This window comes from Anabrus simplex, chromosome 2 (genome assembly GCF_040414725.1).
Source record: "Anabrus simplex isolate iqAnaSimp1 chromosome 2, ASM4041472v1, whole genome shotgun sequence".
Lineage (NCBI taxonomy): Eukaryota > Metazoa > Arthropoda > Insecta > Orthoptera > Tettigoniidae > Anabrus > Anabrus simplex.
Window position 1 is genome coordinate 709,665,462 of NC_090266.1, and position 24,499 is coordinate 709,689,960.

At 41.2% G+C, this 24,499-nt stretch overlaps 1 protein-coding gene across 1 annotated transcript in view; it reads right to left on the reverse strand.

Annotated features, from left to right (window-relative positions):
* Positions 1 to 1,723: 1,723 nt before the first annotated feature.
* ninaB (neither inactivation nor afterpotential B) overlaps positions 1,724 to 24,499 on the reverse strand; it is a 79,530-nt gene continuing 56,754 nt past the window's right edge. The window contains exons 8-10 of the mRNA XM_067140030.2: positions 21,265 to 21,549; positions 4,533 to 4,631; positions 1,724 to 1,912 (exon numbers count right to left, since the gene is read on the reverse strand). Of these exons, the coding sequence (XP_066996131.2) occupies positions 1,724 to 1,912; positions 4,533 to 4,631; positions 21,265 to 21,549 (573 nt within the window). The remainder of the gene's footprint in view (positions 1,913 to 4,532; positions 4,632 to 21,264; positions 21,550 to 24,499) is intronic.

Here is a 24,499-nt window from a genome sequence, read left to right on the forward strand (position 1 = left end):
CACAACTTTTGTTATATTTGTATTATACTATGTTTGTAGAGAAACTTTATTTTTGTATGTCATTGTAAAGAAATGTACCTGAAATATTTTTGTTGAAAGAAAAGTGCAATGAGATTATTTTGATTGTCAAAAATGTACTGCTCTCATTACAAAATGGAAGTACATGAATAAGAAAGTGGCATTCTGTACATCATTTGGAAGTCTAATACAGCCGGGCTGACTGGCTCAGGGGATTGAGGCGCTGGTCTTCTGAACCCAACTAGGGAGGTTCAATCCTGGCTCAGTCCGGTGGTAATTGAGGGTGCAAAAATACATCAGCCACGTGTCGGTAGATTTACTGGCATGTAAAAGAACTCCTGCGGGACAATATTCCGGCACCTCGTTTCCGAAAACCGTTAAAAGTAGTTAGTGGGACATAAACCCATTATTATTATTATTATTATTATTATTATTATTATTATTATTATTATTATTATTATTAAAGTGTTACACACACTAAAAGCAACATTAAAAGTCAAATTTTCCCTGCTTGAAAATATTATGTGTTATTTCTTAGATAAGATTCAAATTTGTATTTATTGGGAAGATGTTACGTAGTTAATTTATTTTCGTTTTGCATGATTGAGGTTCCTAAAAGATGTACTTCCATATAATCTAAGTTATGTGGTATACAAGTCATCTAAACCTATAAAGAAGTATTAAAGGACATAGATTTGCAATTTGTTCTGTATTATTTAAAATGAATTCTGTATGTCGTGTTTTTAACGATAAATCAGTCTCCAAAACCTAAAGCTCTAAGATAACTGTGCTTGAAGCATCATCATAATACCTGTTTACCCTCGAACTCACGCACTGGTAAGGAACAGCTGAGCTCTTACTTCGTTTACGTCGATCTACCATCGCTGACCATTTCTATAAATAGTAAGATCTCTTATTTCAGCAGTAGATAAGAGGAAACACTCCAAAAGGTTCATCATGTGACAAACAGATGTATATTTAAAAAAGAAAGAAAAGAAGAAAGGAAGAAAGAAAGAAATAAAGAAAGAAAGAAAGACCCTCCTGTTAGGTCTAACAATAAGTTAAATTTGTAATATTTTGGAACATATAAATAACATTTATATCTTATAACATACAGAAAATATCTTGATTTTTCCATTACTTGTGTTCAAGCTCTTATGGTTTATAATAGACCCGTAAAATATGGACCCCAATTACGAGTTTTGCTAAGTCCAAAAGTAATAACACAATTTTGTTAAAATAAAGTCCTGGCATTCTTCAATGATCATGTGCCGTGAATTAGAAATAGGCCTTGTTCCTTCCTGTCCACGCCATTAATGAAACCTTAATTGTTTGAGCCAAAGCTACGATTTACTTTCCTTTCAATGAGGGTCTCATTCAGAAATTACAAATTAACGCCTCTTAGGTCTATTCTTAGTTCCGATCCGAGTGACTTATGCTCGGCCACATAAATATACAAGAAATATGCTCAAAAGTACTTTAACAATGATATAAAACACTGAAAATTAATAATATTTCATACATCAATATGTGCTTTTTCCATTTCAGTAAAAGATGAAAAGCATGTTGAGCAGAGAAAATAATAACGTTTATGTTATCCATGGAGATGAAATAATTCAAAATATTTGTTTTTGACAGAATGTGAAGTGAAATAAATGCATGAATAAATAAAAAGTGAACAAATAAAATGATTAGGCATACATGCCTAATTTTTATTTTGTTGCTTAGAGCTGGCGAACCAGCCGTGGAGACATTTGGGCACAGGGCTTGGGGTGATGAACTCTGCCCTTGCAATTTCCGTCCATGTTTTGGCGTCGAGGATGAGTAGTCCAGCTCTGTTTTCCTCACCTTGACCCCACACTAACGACGAAAGGATAACACCATCGTCTTCTTCCTAAAGTGAAATAAAATGTCACTATAGAATGCACAACATAATGTCAAGCACCGTCAACGTCTTGATCTACTATTAAGCCTATGTAATTCTATGCGGCCGTGCCTTCATTTACATTTGAAAATTAATTTTTCAAGACATCTCTATTTTATGTTGTCAGAATGTTGCAAGGACTATTTTTGTGATAGAAGACTTTATCAGTGGATCACAAGTTGTTTTACCAAAGGTATTGTTTTCTCTTGTTTCTATTTCTAATGTTGTTATGTCTGTTATTGCTTAATTGTATATGATTGTGCGTTGCTGGCTGCATGGCTCCTTGGAACTCAAAGCCAAAAATGAAATTACAAAGTAAAACATAGTATTACTGTTTACACTAGTGTCAGGTATTGTTGTTCACATGCTCGTTCCATTCATGGGAATAAGTAAACACTGACTTATACACATATGGATTGAACTAACACTCTTCTTCAGTTGTTGTTATTGTTCCATTACCGGTAAGCAACTAAAGACATAGCCAACAACCATTTATATAGTTCAGTTTTTTAATTTAATAATCTGCTTTTACGTCGCACCTACACAGATATGTCTTACAACGTCGATGGGATAGTAAAGGGTTAGGAGTGGGAAGGAAGTTTTTTTTTTTGCTAGTTGTTTTACGTCGCACCGACACAGATAGGTCTTACGGCGACGATGGGACAGGAAAGGGCTAGGAGTGGGAAGGAAGCGGCCGTGGCCTTATTTAAGGTACAGCCCCAGCATTTGCCTGGTGTGAAAATGGGAAACCACGGAAAACCATTTTCAGGGCTGCCGACAGTGGGGTTCGAACCTACTATCTCCCGAATACTGGATACTGGCCGCACTTAAGCGACTGCAGCTATCGAGCTCGGTGGGGAAGGAAGTGGCCGTGGCCTTAATTAAGGTACAGCCCCAGCATATGCCATGCGTGAAAATGGGAAACCACGGAAAACCATCTTCAGGGCTGCCAACGGTGTCACTACTTTTAAAGAGGTGTCTATTAGTCTAACCTTAAAATGGATTATACTTGGGTGGTGGTGGTGGTGGTGGTGGTCATTATTCTTTTAAGAGGAAATACAACTAGACAACCATTCTCTCCTCCTTATTTTATTCTTAACCTTAGGTGTCTCATAGATAAGAGTATAAAGCAAGTAGTGTACATAACTGATGTACAAGAAAAATTCAGACAACACCGAGTACCTACGGCTTGAAACAGAACGCTGCATTCGGGAGGCGGTGGGCTGGTGCTGAGAATCGTTTTGGGTTGTTTTTAATTCTCCTTACCAAGTCAAATGCCGGGACAGTTCATTTACTAGGCCACGGCCACTCCTCTCTCACCCTTGTTCGTATCACAAATCACCGCTGGTCCTGAGAGCGTAGGAAGTCCGCCATACCCCATCTGGATACGGCATGGAACTTTTTATTATTCAGACAAACAATTACGGTCAACATATGATAGTGAAGATACCTAGATTGTTCACTTAAAATGCATTACACCAATGGGCTATAAACGTTTAACAAATGCCCTGCGCGATTAATGTTTCTGAAGACCGACATGAGAGCACCAATCGAAGGAAAACCTCACCAGGGGAGGGATTTGAACACTGGCTCGGAGCTAACAGGATGGCGCCATAGTAAGTATGCTACGGTGAAAATGGCTTAAGTCTACGGTCTGTTTGTGTTTGGTGGTGACTTTTCGGCATGGCTTTTAAGCCGGTTTTAAGTCACGTGCAAATTTCGCAACACCGTCTGGCATAGCTCATTTGAATTCGCCCGCAAAGCGCTCTGATTGGTTAACTTCAGCAGCTCATAAAATGACAACGGAGCAAGCTGTCCTGGATATTACTGTAAAGGAACCAAATAGGGTAGCTCAGTGCGATGCGGGACGGCCACTTACGGCTGCTAGCCCTGTACTTGGGAGACAGGTGATTCGAATCCCGCGTCGGTCATCCTCGAAATGGTTTTCCTTGGTTTCCCAGTTCATTTCCAGTCAAATACCGCATTAGTAGCGTTTCAAGGCCACGGCCGTTTCTTTCCCGTTCCTAGCCCGTACACTTACATTTACACCTACAGACAACACCTTCACGCAGGGGTACTTGTAACCCGCCCTCATGGGGTGTACCAGGAAAAATAGCTACAGAACTGGTGAGTCAAACATGTCCTCGGACACTCCCGGCGCTGAAATCCATACGTTAATTTTTAAAAAAATGCAAAGAAAACGAACTCTTGCATGTCGAAATTAACGTCATTTCGTTCAACCACGACGGCGTATTGTCTAGGGCGTAGTTTTACTTTCCATTTTACTTGTTGATTTAAGGCTTATTTTCACCTTCAGATCCGTCTGATATGCATGTGCCAAGCAGACTGTATACTACTCTATATAGTGTACACTGGGCTATTGACCGCGCTTTCCTAACGGTCTTATGTTGAGCAGCAGAAGCAACAACAACAACAACATTATAAGACTAGTAGTGATTGTCCTTCCTTATATACAATAGTTTTGCTCTGATATTGATTCAATTCACCTGTCAGTACAAATCCGAACTGGAGAACTGTGGAAATACACTCTCTCAGAATATTACTCATCTGAAATGGAGATAAGGCTTACCTTGCCATCTGGATGTGGAACAAAAATAGGTTCGCTTGGAAATATGTTGTTCTCGCTCCAAGTCTTCTTGGTACGGGAGAAAGTATCCACTTTGATTAGCTGGAAAGTAAAACAATTATTACATGCAATGCAATATAAACAATAATTATGCTCTAGGGATACATTAATTGCCAGGACAAAAGGTTTATGAGTCCTCAGAATGTAATGAATCACAAACGCTGCTGCTGAAGCTCAGATCTTGAAGCACTTCCCTTCGCTACGGCTATTTAAGACAAGACAGTTACAGAAATTGTCCGAGAACTCTTCCTTACAACAGGAGCAAGCAAGTTGCTTTACGTCGCACCGACACAGACAGGTCTTAATGCGACAATGGGAGAGGAAGGAGCTAGGAGTGGGAAGGAAGCGGTCGTGGCCTTAATTAAGGTACAGCCCCAGTATTTGCCTGGTGTGAAAATGGGAAACCACGGAAAACCATCTTCAGGACCCCACTGTCGGCAGCCCTGAAGATGGTTTTCCGTGGTTTCCCATTTTCACACCAGGCAAATGCTGGGGCTGTACCTTAATTAAGGCCACGGCCGCTGCCTTCCCACACCTAGCCCTTCCCTGTCCCATCGTCGCCATAAGACCTATCTGTGTCGGTGCGACGTAAAGCAACTAGCAAAAAAAAAATAATTAAGGTACAGCCCCAGTATTTGCCTGGTGTGAAAATGGGAAACCACGGAAAACCATTTTCAGGTCTGCCGGCAGAGGGGTTCGAACTCACTATCTCCCGAGACCGGATACTGGCAGCAATTAAGCGACTGCTGCTATCGAGCTCGGTACAACAGGAGCGAGAGGATGTGCGAGTGTACTAAGGATTTGGTTTACTCTGCGTCCCCACTTCCTAGAAATAAGATGAGCCCATCATATTATTTCACTGCAAAAGCGGGACATTCTAATGCTCTTGTTTATTGGTTTTTCGCCTTCTGAAGAGCTCGGGTTACCAGATGTACGTTGATGGCAGTTGTCACCAGAGTCCTCCTTGGCTTAATGAAACTTATCAATGTTACCTCATTTCAAATCGGGGATCCAGTTTCTCGGCTGGGCAATTCCTCCCCCTCCCCTTAAACATGACCGACGTGCTGAAAAGGAAAACAAACACAAGGAGTTTCAACTGCCCAGCATTCCAAGAGACGGAGATGGCTTTCTTCGCCCTTATCGTGTAACACTAAAAACTGAAAAGGAGAATAAGATTACGAATTAGAATTGAACATCCCTTCAATTACGACTGGTCTTACCAGATGATGCAGGGCAGAATGTTTGCTCTGAGGGAGGATTCTTGGGCACAGAAGGCTAGTTCCTAACCAACTGTGCTTCTCAGTCAGTTAACTGACATTTAAATGATAACACTATATAGAGTGGTCGGAAATAACGTTAAAGGGTTCGTCATGCTGATAAATAATTTGAAAAAATAATCCGATGTCTTTCAAATCCCGGTTATCCATGTGAGATTTGTGCTGGACAAAGCGGAGGCGGGACAGGTTTTTCTCCGGGCACTCCGGTTTTCCCTATCATCTTTCATACCAGCAACACATTTCATTTCATCCGTCATTCATTAATCATTGCCTCAGAGGAGTGCGACAGGGTTCGGCAGCCGGCACAGTTCCTATCCTCGCCGCTAGATGGGGAATGCATTCATTCCATTCCTCACCCGGTCAAATGACTAAAACAGACTGTGGATTTTCAATCCGATTACTCGCATCGTTGTCATTTAATCAACTGGAGAAGTCAGGCAATCAGATCGCTTCAAGGGTGAATTCCAATGGCCTTTGCGAGGCGGTGTTGCTAAACATGCACGTGGCTTAAGACAGACTTTACTAATCGAAGAAAACTTCGTCAGGAGAGGGATTTGAACACGGACCCCGAGCTACGGTGACACTGGCTGAAACCAACGCTGTGTTTGTATTCGATGCTGATTTCCCGGCGAGGCTCTCAAACCGGTCTGAAGCCACGTGCAAATTTAGCAACACCGCCTCGCAAAGCCCATTTGAATTCGCCCGCGAAGCGATCTGATTGGCCAACTTCAGCATCTCATAAAATAACAACGGCACGAGATATCGAATTACTTTTTTCAAATTATTAATCAGCATGACCAACCCTCTAACCCTCATATACCATGTTCACGTTGTTTTTCGATCACCCTGTATAATTTATCTCAGACTAAGAGAACATTGTGGTCGGATATTACAAAGAGTACTTTTTTCACCACTACTATTTTCAGTATTCTGTAAGAAAGAAGTCAGCTCCCGGACATAACTACATTTATACTGGCCTGTTTTCAGACCAAGTTTGCTGTACTGGAGCTAAAGCTGGGTAGAAGTAACAAACATGAAAGTAGCCAGAGTGATCGCTGGTACAGATGGGAAAAATGGCAGGAGGGTACTCGGAATGAGGCAATAAAGGCTAAGTTAGAAATGAACTTGATGGATGAAGCTGTCCGCATAAACCGTCTACGGTGGTGGGGTCAAGTGAGGCGAATGGAGAAGGATAGGATACCTAGGAGGAGGATGGAATCGGACATGGAGGGTACGTAACACGACCTAATAGGTTGAAAATCGGTTTCGATAATCGTGTCTACATAGCTAGTTACAAATACGGGATTATAGAGGAGCATAGTACATTCACAGAGGCTTGCAGACTGAACGCTGAAAGGCATAGGAGTCTATAATGAAGATATAAGTATGTATATGAGTACTGTTTTCACTCACCGTGTAAATGTGAGGGCAGGAACAGTTTTATCAAAAGTACAAACAATTGCGTGCCCCTCCATTAAAACCCTCAAATCATACGGCGTACGGGCAGGAATGAAATTAACCCCCTCCTACCCAAAAAAATATACTTAAAAAACAACATAATGTGTTGATCTTCGCCATTCAACAGAGAAACCTGGTAAGAAAGATAGAATTTACAGTGAAATCCAATACGTTAGGTTGCAAATATCCTGCTCCAATGTGACCTATTTTCGGTCACTAAAAGATATCATAGGAGGTCATGAAATCATAAAGCTAGGTTAAGGTTCACGAATTAGGTTAAGGCAAATAATAGGGAAAATAGAGGGGAAAGAGGAGAGTAAGGAGAAGGTGGTAATTTTTCACGATGGAAGTGACAAAGTAAGGTAAGCAGAAACATGCACTGACAAAGTTCGGGATTTATGGGATCTGGTTTTGGTTATGACAGTGCTGGAGGAGTTTAAGGGAGCGGAGATTATTATCAATACGGAATTGTGCAGGAGTGGCACTGACTCGAGGATGACCGGTGACTTAAATGAGACTACAGAGTGGGTGCGTGGAAAATTGGGACAGAGATTTGTAGATCCTAATGGGTGAACAGGAGATAGGGATCTATGCTCAGACGGCCTTCACTTGAATCGCAATGATACGTGTGAGTGACGCGGTTTTTTTAAGAGTTATAGGGAGCAGGTACATTCAGAGACACGAGGTGTATGTACTACGGAGTGGTGAGAGAGCATAAACAGCTGGAAGCCAAGTAATAATGACATAAATGGTTATCATTAAGCTGTAGAAGTATTGCAAAGAAAGGAATATAATTAAGCTATGTAAATAGATCTATATTTACCAAATATTGTAATAGGAGTTGAATCATGTCTGAGAAGTGATATTATGAATGCGGAATTATTCTCATGGAACTGGATGGGTTGTCGTAGAAACAGGATAGGAACGGTAAGAGGGGGGAGTATTCATACTGGTGAAAAAAGGAATATGAGAGCTACGAAATAGCTCATATCTGAAGATAAAAGGCAACTTCATGTGTTTTGGGTTGTACAGAACTGGAAAGTGTGGTGTTAACGCTGATGTGGAATTATTCGATGCTGTATGGGGAACGACACAGAAAGGAACGTTTTTGTAGCGGGTGATCTCAATTTACCTAATGTTAACTGGGAAGGTAATGAGAATGACAGGAAGCATAACCGACAAATGGTAAATAAGTTAATCTGAAAAGGATAGGAGCATCACAAATTGATGGAACCAACTAGAAGGAAAAATATTCTAGACATGGTGCTGATTAAACCAGATGAGCTCTATAGAGTGTGATCGCGAAGCTTTTCTTGTCGTAGCTTCACAAATAATGAGGTAGAAAAGAAGGTTGTAAAAGTAAGAATATTAATCAATACATATGCTAGAGACATGGGGGAGTTTTAAAAAGTAATTATGCTCAGTGGAAAATGGTAGATAAAAATATATACTGCCTAGGGGATGGAATTAACAATTATTGAGGAGTGTAAAAACAGAAATGCACCTTTTAAGGTGGTGAGCAATAGTGACAACCCATTGTATCATAACAGAGAAATAAAGAGATGAAGAAGGAGGTGCAGATTAGAAAGAATGGTTGTGGAAGAAAGGAGAGATTGAAGGAACTTACTAGGAATTTTAATTTAACACAAAAAAATGTCGGCTAAGGATAAAAGGATTGCAAACATAATGTGCATTCATATGGATGTTAGAGGAAAATGGAAGGTTATGTACAGGTACTTTTAGCTGAAAGATGTTCCAGGAAGGACACTCCAGGGCTTATTAATGAACAAGGGGAGTGTATATGTCAGGACTTACAAAAGGCTGAAGAATTCAGTCAGCAGTACATAAAGAGCAAATACTTGCGAAGTACTAAAATTTACCTATGATAATAAAGACATTTACAAAAAGATACAAGAAGAGACATAATCCACATGATAGCTGCCCGTATTAGGGTATTTGAAGATCGGCCTCTTAATCAGTTCACATTGACAATATTTATTTCTATATATATGTTTCGATTAAGCATGGCTTGAATCATAATTCGAAATTAAAATTGCCACCAGCAGATTGTCTCTTTCAGAATCTATTTGAAAAAGAAAATCCAATACATGGTAACTTCACGTTAAGGAATAGGCTTACAAATGGTGTCTAACAATCGCCAGTTAATTTTTCAACGCAGAGACCGCTATGGTGTGGATAATGTTGTCCGGGAATTTGTTTATCCTTAAAAAGTTCAGCGTCTCCTTGGCTGGGATTGACAAGATTTCTAGAGATATACTAAAGGATCTAGTGCCGTATATGAAATATTTATATCGTCGCCATAAGACCTACAGTATCTGTGTCTGTGCGACGTAAAGCCACTAGTAAAAAAATGAAATATTTATTTGATAACTGCTTGCGTGAAGGAGATATACCAAATGAATGGAGAATTGCTGTAGTAGTCACAGTGTACAAAGGAAAGGCTGATGAACATAAAACGGATAATTGCAGGCCAATCACCTTGATACGTGTTTCATGTAAGCTCTGGATTTCTGATTATATTAGACACGTTTGCGAAACTATTAACACCGGGCGAGCTGGCCTTGCAGTTAGGGGCTCGCAGATGTGAGATTGCATCTGGAAGATAGTGGGTTCGAACCCCCCTCTCGCCAGCCCTGAAGATGGTTTTCCGCGGTTTCCCATATTCACACCAGGGAATAGGGTAGATCATGGGAGACCGCTGACGAAAGTGAGGGCTACTGGACTAGACAAAAGAGTGGTAAAATGGGAGACTAATTTTCTAGAAAATAGACCTCTGGTAATTAGAGTAGGTCAAGCATTATCTGATCCTGTAACTATTAAATGGGGGTGGGGTGGTGGACCAGGAAGGCAGTATTATTGGACCATTATGTTTTATTACATATAAACATGATATGAGTAAGGAACTGGAATTACAGATCAGGATATTTTGCAGATAATGGTATGCTGTACAGAGTAGTAAATAAGTTACAGGATTGTGATCGACTTCAAAAATACCTCAACAATGTTGTGGGATGGACAACATGCGATGGTATGAAGGTAAATGGGATTAAAAATCAGGTTGTAAGTTTCACCGACAGGAAAAGTCTTTCAGTTTAACTGATGAAGTGAAAGTACCTGACGGGGATCAGTTTAAGTACTCAAGTGTTGTTATAAGGAAAGGTATTCACTGGGGTAATCATACTCATGCGGTTGAAAATAAAGGTTACAGATGTCTACATTTGGTTGTGAGAGCATTTAGCGGTTGTAGCCATGATATAAAGGAGGGGTTGTATTTGCCTCTGGGAAGACTGCAATTAGGGAATGGTTCCATTGGATGGGACCCACACCAAGATTACTTGATACGAGAACTGGAGAAGATCCAAAGGAAAGCAGTACTTTTTCTGGTTGATTTCCGGCATAAGACTAGTGTTACGAAAATGCTGCAAACTTTCGGCTGGGAGGACTTGTGAGTAAGATGAAGACTAATCGGCATATTCCGCGGTGGGGAGATGGCTTGGAATGACATTAGTAGACGAATAAGCTTGAGGGGAGATGTTTAAACGTAGGAAAGATCATAATATGAAGATAAGGTTGGAGTTAATGAGGAAAAATTGGGCAAAGAATCATTTATAGGAAAAGGAATTAGAGATTGGGATAAATTATCAAGGGAAATGTTCGATAAATTCCCAAGTTCTTTGAAATAATTTAAGAAACGTCTTGGTAAATAATTGATAGGCAATCTGCTATCTGGGCGACATCTCTAAATGCTAGATTGATTGATTGATTGATTGATTGATTGATTGATTGATTGATTGATTGATTGATTGATTGATGAAAGGTAATACCAGATAATTTTCTCCACATCTGGAGATTTTCAGTTTGTTACTAAAGGAAAATATTACGTGAAAGATTTGGAAATATAGTTCATAAATGATGTCTACGCTGTCCCAGTGGGGACAAATTTTTACGCCCTTCTCCATCACCTTTTTGGCTTGGCTAGACTGCCATTGAAATTAGTTTCACTTCGGAATTTTATTCTAACTTGGTTTTAATTTTATTTCCTGTGCGACTTATGTCCCTAACTGAAATTGGATCTTCTCCGTCTCTGGAGTTATATCCCATCGTTATCTTTTAGTCTGGTGTTGGGCCAGGTGTTGGGCGAGTTTCTTCCGTGGCTCGCTGACTTTCCTCCCCGCCGTACTTCGCGTTGCTTGTTGGCGGAGGCTAAGTCGATTGTCGCCCGCCATTAACGTTGGGTCGCTTGATGAAGATGCAACGAAGGCGTGCTTGGTGTCTTCTCTGGGGCTGGATTTTAGCCCAAACCATGGATGTGGGTTAAATTCCCATTGAAAAGGGTGCTTTCTCACCCTTACTTCTTCTGAAATCGTCCTCCTAATTTGGATTTTATTTGCATTCTTCTGATAACTAACGTCGTGAGTATTGTATCCCGGAGCTAACGCGTCCCCATCAGCCTGCTGGGAAATGTAAGTTCATTACCATTTACCTTGGAAGTGACCTTCAAAATCTGGACTGTTGTCTTCGGAAATCAAATTATTACGGATATCGGTGCAACCTGATTCTCTCAAGTTTCGACTTCAGTGTTTCTCGGCATTTTCTATAGTTTGTTTTACCAAACACCATTCTCGGCTTTCAATTGTTATATTGTGTTTGTTTCACACTAAAAGTACTGAACTTTAGAAAATTATTTCTACCTTGGTAAAATCAAAATATATTATTATTATCATCATTAATTTGGTAAGAAGTTAAATGTATCCTATCTACAGTTTCAAAGGACTAAGCCAGTGATGGTTTTAGGCCTATGTGTGTTTTCACCAAGAAGTCCGAAGTTACATTTGAGCTTTTAATTTATCTTGGTGGTTATATTTTCCCTTTATTGATTTTGGTTTTGCGGCTTGTGCCTTTTGGTAACGACCTGAGTTTGTATTATGTGAATTTGTCGTTTGTGGTATTCCTAGTTTGTTTACGTTGTCCTGACTACACCAATGGACAGGTGTTAATTATTCTACGGTCGTTTACTGTGTTTTCTTGGGGTTGTTTTGTGCCTTTATGAATATGGCCCTTACTTCCGTTGTATTTCGGTTATTTTCGTTCAACCCTTTTAGGTTATTTAATTAATTTTCCCTCCTTCTCGGGGTTGCTAATTCTGTCCTTGGGACAGTTTGGATTTCATTTTACGCTGACGTATGTATTTAGCGTCGGACTCTTGGGGAAACTCACCGGATTACACCGAAGTAACTTGAAAAGGTTGAATTGTGTTGTTTCTAAGTGATCAAGGTATGCTAATCTGTTATTCCTCTACCATAGTCATGTTATCAGAAAGGTAGCATTTGTTCATTTTATTTGTAACTTTTAAGTGAGCGGCTCACAATTAGTTGATATCTGATTTCTCCCTTTTTAAAGATCGTTAGTTTATTTAAGGTTTACCTTTGTTACGAGGACGATGTTATTGATTTATCTTTGGTTTTATGAATTACAATTTTTATTTTTCTTAAAGTAGAGGTGTTATTTCTTTCATTTCTTTCGTGTTCTGATGTCCAGTACAGTGGTTATTTTAATTATCCACGGCTTGTTGTGACACTTCTCCACTTGTTAAGGTAAGTTTTCCTTTCTTTCTTGTTGTTTGTGTGGAGTGTATAGTGTCTGATTGGGCTTCCACTTATTTCTTATGAACTGTGGCAGTGTGTAACTGCTAGTTCATACGTTGGGCTGGCCGTTATGGTTGTAGTTGTGGTGTTTGACAATGTAACGGCACAACCTTCGACACTAGTTGTTGAAACATGTGGCATTTATCTTGGATTTCAATATTTCCTCATCAGTTATTACGTTCATTAGTGAAGTCAACATTGAAGACAATCGGATACTGCTATCTAGATGATTTCCTGAAAACGACTTTTGTAAATGCATGCTTTATGGAACAATCTTTACATTACTTATACATGTCCACCTCCGTAGCGTAACGGTTACTCTTATTAGCTGCCCTCCTCAGGGGCCCGGGTTCGATTCCCGGAACAGCCAGAAATTTAAGAATGACACGAGGGCTGGTATATTGTTGAAACGGTACATGCAGCGCACCTCCATTCGGGGTGTGCCTGAAAAGAGCTACACCACCTCGGGATGAGGATACAAATTTACTTACTTACTCATACATTATACATTGGTCCAAGGCTTAACTAACGAACGAGATAACACAATTCTTGCAATAAGAATGTTTCTTTCCTACATAAGGAAAGTTAGATAGTTCCTGGACATGAAGTTCTCCGTTGGTTTGCACAATAAAGTGCCTACTAACTTGAGAGTAAGATGAAGTAACACACTGTAGTCATATTTTCTTTTGAACGAGCATATTTCTGGAAAGTATCACCTCCTAACGTTCCAATATAATCCAAGTGAGGTGGCTGCTCGGTTCGAATCCCACTATAGGTAGCCCTGAAGGTGGATTTCCATGGATTCACATTTTCACGCCAGGCTATGCATTAATAATGCCACAGTTACTGCCTTCTCAGTCCTAGCCCTTTCTTATACCCATCTTCGCTGAAGACCTATCCGAGTTGGTGCGACGTAAAACCGTATGAGAAATAATTATCAGTTCTCTATAAGTATCGAGCTGTTCCATTGCTTTTACGAAATTTCTATCAACTTCATTTCAACATTTTAAATTAGGCTATTTGAGGTTTACTAGTCAGAGATATGCAAAGTGTAGTTTCTACGTATAGTTCGCCTATTGTTTCTCAGAACTTTATATTATTAATATTAACGTGTGTTACTTCTATCTGTATAAAAGTATTATGAAAACTAGGCACCGCTGTGTAAATGCAATGTATGATGAGACAGCCATGCGAGTAAAGGCAACAATTCACGGCTCAGTGAAAGTCTTGCAACGAAATGGCGTATGGCTTTTAGTGCCGGGAGTACGATGACCTAAGCTTCGAGAGGTTGTTCGTAAATGTTGAAGTTAATAACGAACCTCTCGAGGCATTAATTGACTTCGGTAATGTGGTAAGCTTGATTGACTCTGCATGGTATTACAAAATGAAGTGTTCGTGTAAATTGCCTGAGTTGCAGCATGTCGATATAAAATGCAACACTGCTAATAGTAATTTTTTGAAAATGCTGGGATCTGTGAAAGTGAAGTTGAGAATCGGTAATTTTACCTAGAAGATCATGTGTTTAGTAACCCCTAACATTTCTTGCATTTTAATCCTAGGTACCAACTTCTTGTCTGGTGCCGGGCTAGTGTTAGACCTGCAAGGTAGAAACGTCTTTTTTAATTTCCCCAATTCTTAAATTTAACTTAGTTAACGTTCCATTGGTTACCCTGTCCCAGATGAAACCAGTGAAAATGATCGTCTTGATCTTAACCACTGAAGTAATGAGGAGGCTGATAAAATCCGTGCCCACTGTCATCAATTCCCTGAAGTGTTCACTAGTAAGTTAGGTCTAACTGATCTGTTAGAATATCACACTGAATTGTCTGACAACCAACTGGTTAGATCTCCCCCTTATCGTATCTCTCCACCACGCATGCTTGAGTTAAAAAATATCATTGAGCAGATGATAAAATATGGTGGCATTAGGCCCTCTACATCACCATATGCCTCTCCTGTATTCCTGGTTCCTAAGCCCTCTGGTAGCTTCAGAGCAGTCGTTGACTACCGTGCTCTGAATCGTAAGATAGTCATTAAGTCTATCCCGTTGCCGGACTTGAACACTTGGTTTGGTTGGTTTTCTGGGACAAAATTCTTCACGGTACTGGACCTTAACGAGGCGTACTATAACGTGCCTCTGTCTAAGAGGTCTATCCAATTTACTGCCTTTATCACAAACTGGAATTTATATGAATTTTTGAGGTTGCCTTTTGTACTATCATGTGGTGCTGCTGGTCTTACCCAGTTGAATTATGTCCTTTCGGATATTAAATTAAAATTTGTCTTCAACTATTTAGATGGTTTAGTAATTTTCTCCAACACCTTTGAAGAACACATGGATCATGTTCGGGAAGTTCTGGGGCGTTTAATGAAAGCTGGATTCAATGTAAAATTGTCAAAAGTGGCTTTCGCTAACTCTAGTATGCCATTTCTGGGGCCTGTGGTTTCCTCCGATGGGGTCTCCATCAACCACTCTAGAACCCAAGCCATCAGAGATCTACAACCTCCGAAGGATATCAAAGGTACCTCACGCTTTGTTGGGATGGTGAACTTCTTCCGTAAATTCATTCCAAATTTTGCCGAGATTGCGGCTCCGCTTAACTATCTTAGGCGCAAGGATGTAAAGTTCACTTGGGATAGTGCCCAGCAAGTAGCCTATGAATCATTGAAAATTGCTCTAATGAATGCCCCTGTATTGGCGATCCCAGATTTTAATACGCGTTTCATCGTGCAAACTGATGCCTCAGGGAAAGGTATACACGGTGTATGAGGATGAGCGTAGGCCTGTGGCCTATGTATCAAGGATTCTCACCAGCCTACAAAGTAAATACCCTATTTACGAGTTGGAATGACTTGCTGTTCTATTTGCCCTTGAGAAGTTTAGGCCCTTCATTGAACATGTAAATTTCGACCTCGAAACTGATAATAGTGCTCTCCTGTGGTTATTAAATCGGTCCAAAAGAAATGGTAGGATCAGTAGATGGGCACTTCGAATTTCATCTTTTAGTTTCAACGATAGACATATCACAGGTTCGGAAGTGCCATCGCTGATAGTTTGAGTAGAATGTTTGATGGATGTTATGGTGGCGATGTGAAATCAGATGTCGGAAAACTTGACGAAGTTAATATTGTTCGCGTTAATGCCATCCTTTCGGATCTTCCTTTATTGTACCACGAATTTGGGGAACATAAAAAATCAGACCCAGAACTGAAAGGCATCATTGACAAAATTAATGATGGAACTGAGGTAAAACCTTACTCTCTATCTAAGGGTGTTCTTTGTTGTAAAGGTCGGAAAGATTATAATTTCAAAATTGTTGTCCCTAAGGTCCTCGTGCCGGTTATATTTAAGTATTACCACTGTTCTCCTATTGACGGTCATTTGGGTTTTTAAAAACTAGGCAGAAGATGGCCAGCGTTTCAGAACTATGGTTAAATCTTGTAAAACCTGTGCAATTAGTAAACCTAACCTGAACAACCGCGTTGGATTATTGTCATCTTCGCAAGCCTCTCTGCCTACGGAAAGGCTATTCATTGACTACGTGGCACCTCTCCCTTGGTCTTCTTTGGGAAACACTCACATTTGTGTGCGTATCGATGCGTTCTCTCAGTTTTCCTGGATCTTCCCCACTATATCTGCTAACTCTCGAAATTCTATCAACTGTTTGAATTCTATTTTTGCATCCTTTGGTCCTCCCAAGTTTCTAGTTTCTGACAATGCCAGTGCCTTCACTAGCCATTCGTTTAAGAGGTATCTGTTCGAATTGTGCATCTCGCACGTTACAACCACTCCGTACTATCCAAACCCACCTTACGCCGAGAGAATGATCTGAAATCTGAAGTCTGCCCTGATAGCGTACAATCATAATAATCAATCCAAGTGGGACTCTTGCCTACACTGGTTGGCCCAGCCATTCAACTCTGCTTCTCATGAATCACATGGTAATACGCTTATGTCCCTCATGTTTTGTTATACCCCATATTCTCCAATGTCCAACGTGCTTAGTATTGAAGATCTTCTGCCCGATCTGTCTAAACCTAATGATGTTCAAAAAATTTGAAATGAAGCCAGGAAGAATGTGTCCGTATCGTATGAGAAGGTCAGAAATAAGTATGACAAAGGTAGAAAATCAAGTGGGTTGAAAGTTAGAGATCAAGTCTTTGTCAAGTGTTATCTTATCAGTAAAGCCACCAATAAGTTTTCAGCTAGGCTTGCCCCTAGATATCAAGGCCTCTGTACTGTATTGCAGTTCCTGTCTCCAGTATCTGTGTTGGTGAACGATCCCATCGCTAAGAGAATTAGGCGTGTTCATCTTTCCCAGATTAAAGTTGGTTAATGGGTGATGTTACGCTACCTTCTATTCGATGAATGCAACTTTTGTAACGGTGTTGTGCATTTGGTTGAACTTGGTACGCATACTGCGAGTCGGTGAGCGAATTAATTTGTTTTTATCTTAGGCATTTGAGTGTCTGTGTCGTGAGTGAACATCTTTCGGTAATTATTGTTCTGATTGATAATTTGTGGCCTGGGAATTTCATGTAACATTATCTGTCTTGGTGTAATTGTACTGCTTCTCTGGATTATTATTATTATTATTATTATTATTATTATTATTATTATTATTATTGTACCAGGAGTACACATCTACGCCACGCATTCAAAATTAGCGCCTAAAAGAACTCCTCTATCAATCACAAGTGAAACCAATAATACAAGTTAGAACTTTAACCTGAAGATGTCACCACCGAAATATTATGTAATTTTGTTATTGTGCAGTTGCCTAACCTGAGTGAATTTCTCCTTGTTTTGTTTGCCATTCATCAAAAAGTTTGGAAATTTTTCCACAGATGACACCACTAAAAACTGTGATCATGCGCCCTGGTGCGAAGTGAAAGAACTTATAATTTAAAGAAATTTTTTATTTCTAGGTTTTTGTAACTGATTGATGTTCATTTATTTTTGGGTTGGCAATTCTTCCTTTTCTTTCCACCAATTTTGAACCTAGCCAATCCCTAATTTTTTTAATTAATTTCCAACCAATCCCGTATTTCTTTTTTCACCTTGTATCTGCCAATAAAAATTAAGAGGGCGTGCCCGATTCATCTTGAATGATCTCGAACCTTCCCTGAGGGTTTATAAACTGCGGGTTTTCACGTTTCTTGGCCAATTGATCGTCATATGACTGAGTGTATGTGTCAAAGCAGGAGGCGGGCAGCCTCTTTCATCGGTCAACAGAACATCTACCAGGTAATGGCATATAACTTCTTTCTTTCTTGCTACCTCCGCAGTTTAACCCGAGAGAAAGGTCCGACTCCTTAGTTATGTAACCAGCTTTTCTAAAATGTAACTTCTTCCGGCTAATGTAAAAACTTCATAAAATCTTTAACTGTAAATCGGGGTTAGAGAGTGAATTACCCTCTCGAACTCCCCTTCAACTTGGTGTGAGGCGTCTACGTTTTTATAACTGTTTTTCATTCGGTAATATGGTAAAGTAATTTATATACGAGTCACCTCAGTAGTTGGGGAATAGCCCCTGTTTCATCGGCCTTGAACCCCTTAGGTTGTTTTAGTGTTCATATCTAGGAGTGCAAGTATACGCCTACATTCTGTTTGTGTTTCGGGCCATTTACTTAACCTGTTCTTTTCCGCAAAAGCCCTGTAGGTTGGGTGCGAGATACCCCTGTTTCAAATTGTAAGTTGTGCCTAGAAAGGCCAGAGATTGTGAGTTGATGTTGCCCTGAGTAGGCTTGAGAAACTGAGAGCCTGTTAGCTCGTTTCAAAGTTTTTGTAAGATTAAAGAGTGTCTCTGGAAGGCTAGATACATTAATTTTGGAGCAAGTGCTCTTGATTTCGGGGATTTCTGCCCTTGACTTAAATTGTGTAAACTGAATCCGGTATCTCCGGAATTGTAAAACTGGTGGCTTAAGGCCCAAAGTATTAAGGTTCTGAATCTTGGATTTTTCCCAATCTTGTTTAATGATTGCTACTTGTACCTGTAATACGGTCATAAAAAATTGTTAAGTATGATGTTCTGAAAATATAACCTTCAGTTTAAGTTTTAAATTAATCTTGATGTTGTAGTTGGATCCATTCACCCCGGCACTTTCTTTCACCTCTTTCTGCTCCACGGGTAAGCCCGTAACAATTATTATTATTATTATTATTATTATTATTATTATTATTATTATTATTATTATGTATTCTAATCTTGCGCTGAAGTGGTGTGCAGCTAAAGTACAATTCCTATACTTAATTCCTTTTTATTTTACTAATATTAGTTCTGGATTTGTTTCTTACCTACTAGTTATTGTGAGTTTCGTTAAATGAGTTATACCTTGCCTATTTCTCCGTGAATATTGAGTTCTGAATCCATCGCTGGTGTCGTGACTCGATCATTGCTGAGCTGTCGAGTGTTTGTGCTGTGCTGGTAGTGAGAAGGGTGTGTGCTTTGCTGCCTACGAAGTTTTCCATTTTTATCCTCTTTTCATTGTTTTTGTGGGTGTGCGAGGTGCTTGGTAATGATTCGAGCTGTTTTCTGTGTCATCTATTTATTGGGCGATTGTTGGTTATTGTGCATTATGTTGGTCAGTGTTGGAGAAGGTAACCTGTTTGCCTCGTGCATGGACTTAGCGTCTTTACCGAGTTTCCTTTTCTGACTACTGATTTTTTGTACTTGTCAATTTTCAATGGGTCCCGAGCCCTCTTCTTATTTATCTCTGACAACTGGTTACGGTATATTATCCTGCGAGTGATCTATCACTAGTTTTGCCTACCTTGTAAATTTTATGATGTAGAATTTAGTAACCTAATCTATCTTTCTTGAAATTTTTTAAAACCCTATTATCCATTTCTTACCCTTGTGGGATTTACTTCTCTGCACTACTGTGAGCATAGTGGTTGGATTATTCGTTCTGAACCTTGGTCATATATAGATGTATTGTTTTCCTATTTTGAGTTTTGGATATCATGTGGTGAAGTATGATTTACTTTATCTACTAGTTGTCGTTAGCGTTGTTGGGTTCGGTGAGAAAGGATTCTTAACCTGAGGAGTGAATCTCTTTTTGAACCTAAATGGTATGGTTCTGGTCCTGGGTTTGTGGTTTATTACTGTACTGTGATTTGGTTTTGAGTTGAATTTGGGCTGGCATATTGGCTGCATGGCATGATGTTGAGGATTATGATCCTTTAATCTCATATGAGCTGACCCATGTATCTTGGTAGTCATTATGGTTATTGTGTTGCTGTGTTGGGTATTGGGTGGTTATGGCAGTTTGGTTGGGTGGTATGTTGCCTTTGGGGTTACCTCTGTGTCCCTGTAGATTTGGCCATTCTTTAGTTGCATGTGTCTACAACTCTGGTTGAATAACCTTATCTTGTGGGAAATACATGTTGGTTCTTTGTGGGTTCTGGTTTCTTCATCTTCTGTTAACCTGCATAACCTTTTGACCGATGTCATCATTATATAACTTGTAGTACTGTAACGTTCATCTAAAGTTATCCTGCCAACCTATGGTATTTTCTCAGTGGAACAGAGTATCCGTAGATGTTATGGACTGGTCATCTTACCGCTCTGTGGTTTTGCTAGATAAGTATGGGATTATCTAGTATTTCCCAGTCGGTATTTACGTCACTCTTCTGAATGAATTATGAAGTCCTTTGGGGGTGTTCCTTCTTCATTATTGTATCGAGCGTTTTCGATAGACCTGCCTCATTAACTACCATTTCTATTTTATTTGCTTGATCTCCTGTGGAAGAGTAGGAAGTACCTGTTTAGCTAGTGAGAGACAGTCTGAATCTGTGGATGTCACGTATTTTTAGCCCGGATTATGTCGAGATCTCGTGTGGACATCCGGTGGTGTATGTCGTGCGGGCATTGCTCCTTATTTTCTTTGGTGGTAGTTTAACTGGAGGTGTGTTTCTTAACCTTATTCATTTAACTGGATGTGCCCTTGTGGAACGTACATTCTTCGGTAATTCTGTGGAGTCGGTTGGTTTTATGACTTCAGATTGTGTACCCTCCAGAGCTTCTTGTTTGGGCCATTCCTGTCCCGGATTTCCCGTGGTGTTAAAAGTGGACTTATCATAAATTAATTTATTTCTATCCTTGTGTTATGCTTCGCGTGGTGTTATTTGATGGATCTGTTGTGGGTGACAAACTAATCGCGAACCCACCATTCAGATATGTTAAAGTACTTATGGACACAACTATTAATCTACAAATACTTTTCTGTCTACTCCCATAAATACTATGCTAAACATATAACTGTGCTTACCGTTCCTGGATTGTCCAAATCAACATCTGATGAGATGGCATAGAAGTATCTGTACGGCCGCCCCATGTAGCGGTCGTAGTTGATACGAGGTGTCTCGCAGCCCAGACTGCACAATAACTCTGGTTGAGCGAAGATCTGTCCATTTGGCAAGCAGAAGGCTCTGGCATCAGAACTCTTCAAAGTCACCAGATTCTTCTCTTGTTCCCTGGAGTGCGTTAAAGGGAAAACGAATCGTAGAGGTCGTCCACGGAACATCCGAGCGTAGTCAGGATTCTTCTGGATTCCCTGGAATATAGTGAGTATGTTCATAGTAAAAAACCCAAACATGTGGGTGTCAAATCTCTGACAATTTTTATCTTTCCCACTGTTACATTCTACAGCGGTTCAGCAAAGATAAATTTAAATTGAGTGAGAGATGACAAATGAAATTCGGAGGATCATTAAACACTAAGTAGGCTTGTATTTTCTATTTGATTGTCTAGAAATATAATCTTGCCAACGCCATCTGAAAGTAAGGAGCAAGCTGGCAGCCAGAGCTGAAGGACGTACGTGTTTCCCGCAGAGGAACTCTGCTCTAGTTCTTCTAAGTACTAGTCAGGCAATTTTTATTTATTAGTACATTCCCGAAAGAGCTTTGTCTACAGTTGCGTACCTCTAAGTACACACTAGAGCACTGTCACTTAGCACTTCCCAGTTTGAATTCTCTTTTCATGATATATATTTGAGGAGGACCATGATGACGACGGAGGAGAAAGAGATGGAGTGGGGACGGGTGTGACCTCCCTGGAGGCTTTGCCTTGCAAGCGAGCAGAGCAACCCCGGAGAACCAAGCACTCCTCGTGTACTACAGGCCGGAGAAAGGCGCAGATACGGATAGGGACAAAGCTCAACACACGAAGCGCCACTCCTGTGCCAAAGGAAACAGGATATCACCTTCAGAGTATATCGAGAGCTTTCTACCGGGCGGCCTGATCATAAGCGATCACTCACAGGAGTGGATGGACAATGCCGCGAAGGAGCTCTCCCTTTTGTTTCAGGTTATCCGACTACCAGGGAGGGACGACGCACCAGGGCCGAACGCCTTCACCCTCAGGTGGATTGAGACCAAAGCAGTCGCCACAAAGACTCCCAGGAAGGACAGATGGCTGGGGAATAAGGCCGTTAATACCGACTTAGTCCAAGCGACGCAGCCGCAGGCCAAGGACGCAACCACGGAGGTAGAGAATTCCGCACCGTGGCGCTGTGAATGTGCGACTAAGGCTGAGAGGACCAGCTCCGCCAAGTGGACGCAGACCTAGGTCTCGAGGCCCAGTACTGTGGAATGGATGCAGACCAAGGCGAACCAGGAAGGGGCTATCACCTGGGCGCAATCAAGGAGAGCGCACCAGAAGGTAGCGGCAGCACGGTAGTGTAGACGGACGCTACCTGGCGTTCGGAGGCCAGGCCCGGCCTGCTAGCACCTCCTTTACGATGCAGACATCGATGTGCTCCCGACAGGACAGGGAACGCACTGAGATGCCACCACCGACGAACGCCGCGGCCAGCCAGGAGGAGGGAGAAACTGGTATTACAGTCGAGCCACCTGTTATCCCACGGTCACCAGGCCGTAAGGAGGAACACAATGACGAGGTCTCTTCCTTCGCCGAGCAGAGACCGCCACCGCCAGGAAGCAAACGCCGCTCCGGAAACAGGAAGAAGACGCCGGCCCGGCAGGAGAGAGCCACCCATCCGCAGCTCAGGACTGCCCCCAGTAAGGCAGTTAACTGAGGAGCCAATCAGGAGAGAACCTCAGTGGGTAACGGCAGTCAGGTGAGATCGAAACGTCCCCCTCAGCAGTTCTTGCAGTGTTTCCGCTGCTTGAGGTGGAGCCACAGTCAACATAGGTGTGGGCTCCAAGTGATGTGCAACCGCTGTGGTGGTGATCACCATTACACGGCCTACCCAGCACTTAGGGAGGCACCGGTGTGTACCAACTGCGCGGGGGCGGGGCCACCCGGTCTCTCATCGCAGTTGCCCGGTTTACGGAGCCATGACCCGGGCAGAGAGGAGAGAGGTCTGGCGCCATGACCCACTACTATCCAGCAGGTCCCAGCTTCGGCGGACTTGGCTTCATACATGGGGATTCGAGACTGGGTACGAGGGACCCCAAGGGGGTCAGGTGGTGTGGCAGGCCTTAGGGCTTATCGCCGCACGGCTCGGCAACCGGCAAGACACGCACTAGTCATGGAAGTGCCCAGAAGGACTGATCCCTGAATAAATGGACTGGCGAGGAATAGGCTAATGACTTGTGCATGATACTTATTCCCAACTAACACTACCCCCTGGAACTTACCAGAGCCATATCCTTGCATGTGCTATTTACGATAAGTCAGGTTTTACATGTAGGCACCTTTCTATTTCCGCCTATATGGTTTTCTACTGACCCTGAATACCACCTTCCAATACAAACACCCGCCTGGTAGCATGTCTGACATGGGGACAGGGAGATACTCCTCGTAGTTTCATTTCCCACTCCTCCCTGCTCTCTTTCTTCTTAGAAGCAACAGCATGTCGGAGGCGATGTAGATCAGAGTCGATAACCACGCGGGGGGAGCGGCTTCGCCCCCCCCCCCTCGTAAAAATTCTGCAAGTACTGCGAAACACTGATAGATGTAATGCAACAGTCCTAGACATCAGAAAGGAGACAGGTACGTAAAGGATACGAAACAGATATTATGACTTTTAAATGTGACGATCGTTTCAAATCAAAATCAAAGCAAAATATCATTGATCTGTATTAAGGGCTGTCGCCCAGAGAACAGATACACTATCAATTGTTTACTTATATTCTACGTAAATGATTTTAAAGAACTTCGAAACATATCGAACCCCTTGATAAATTATACCAATCCCTAAGTCCTCTACCTATAAATATTTGCTCCTATTTGACCTCATGAATTCTAACTTCATCTTCACAATAGCTGTGGTACCCGTCGTCGACGGGACAATCACTTAGAACGTGCATGATTACATTTTTGCCAACCGTCATAATTTTCCCCAGATTCTGAAACACCTAAGTGGGCACGCCTCTCTCTGTCAGCGGCTTGTCGTGAGGTACTCGCTTCATTGCTCTCTGTGGCCCTTTGCAGTTTCATATTTTTTCATTATTGGTGTTTTTGATTTGATCTCTTCTTTCCGATAAAAGAAAAAGAAAGGCCAAGTATCGGGTGAATATTTTAAAAATTCTCACAGCTGT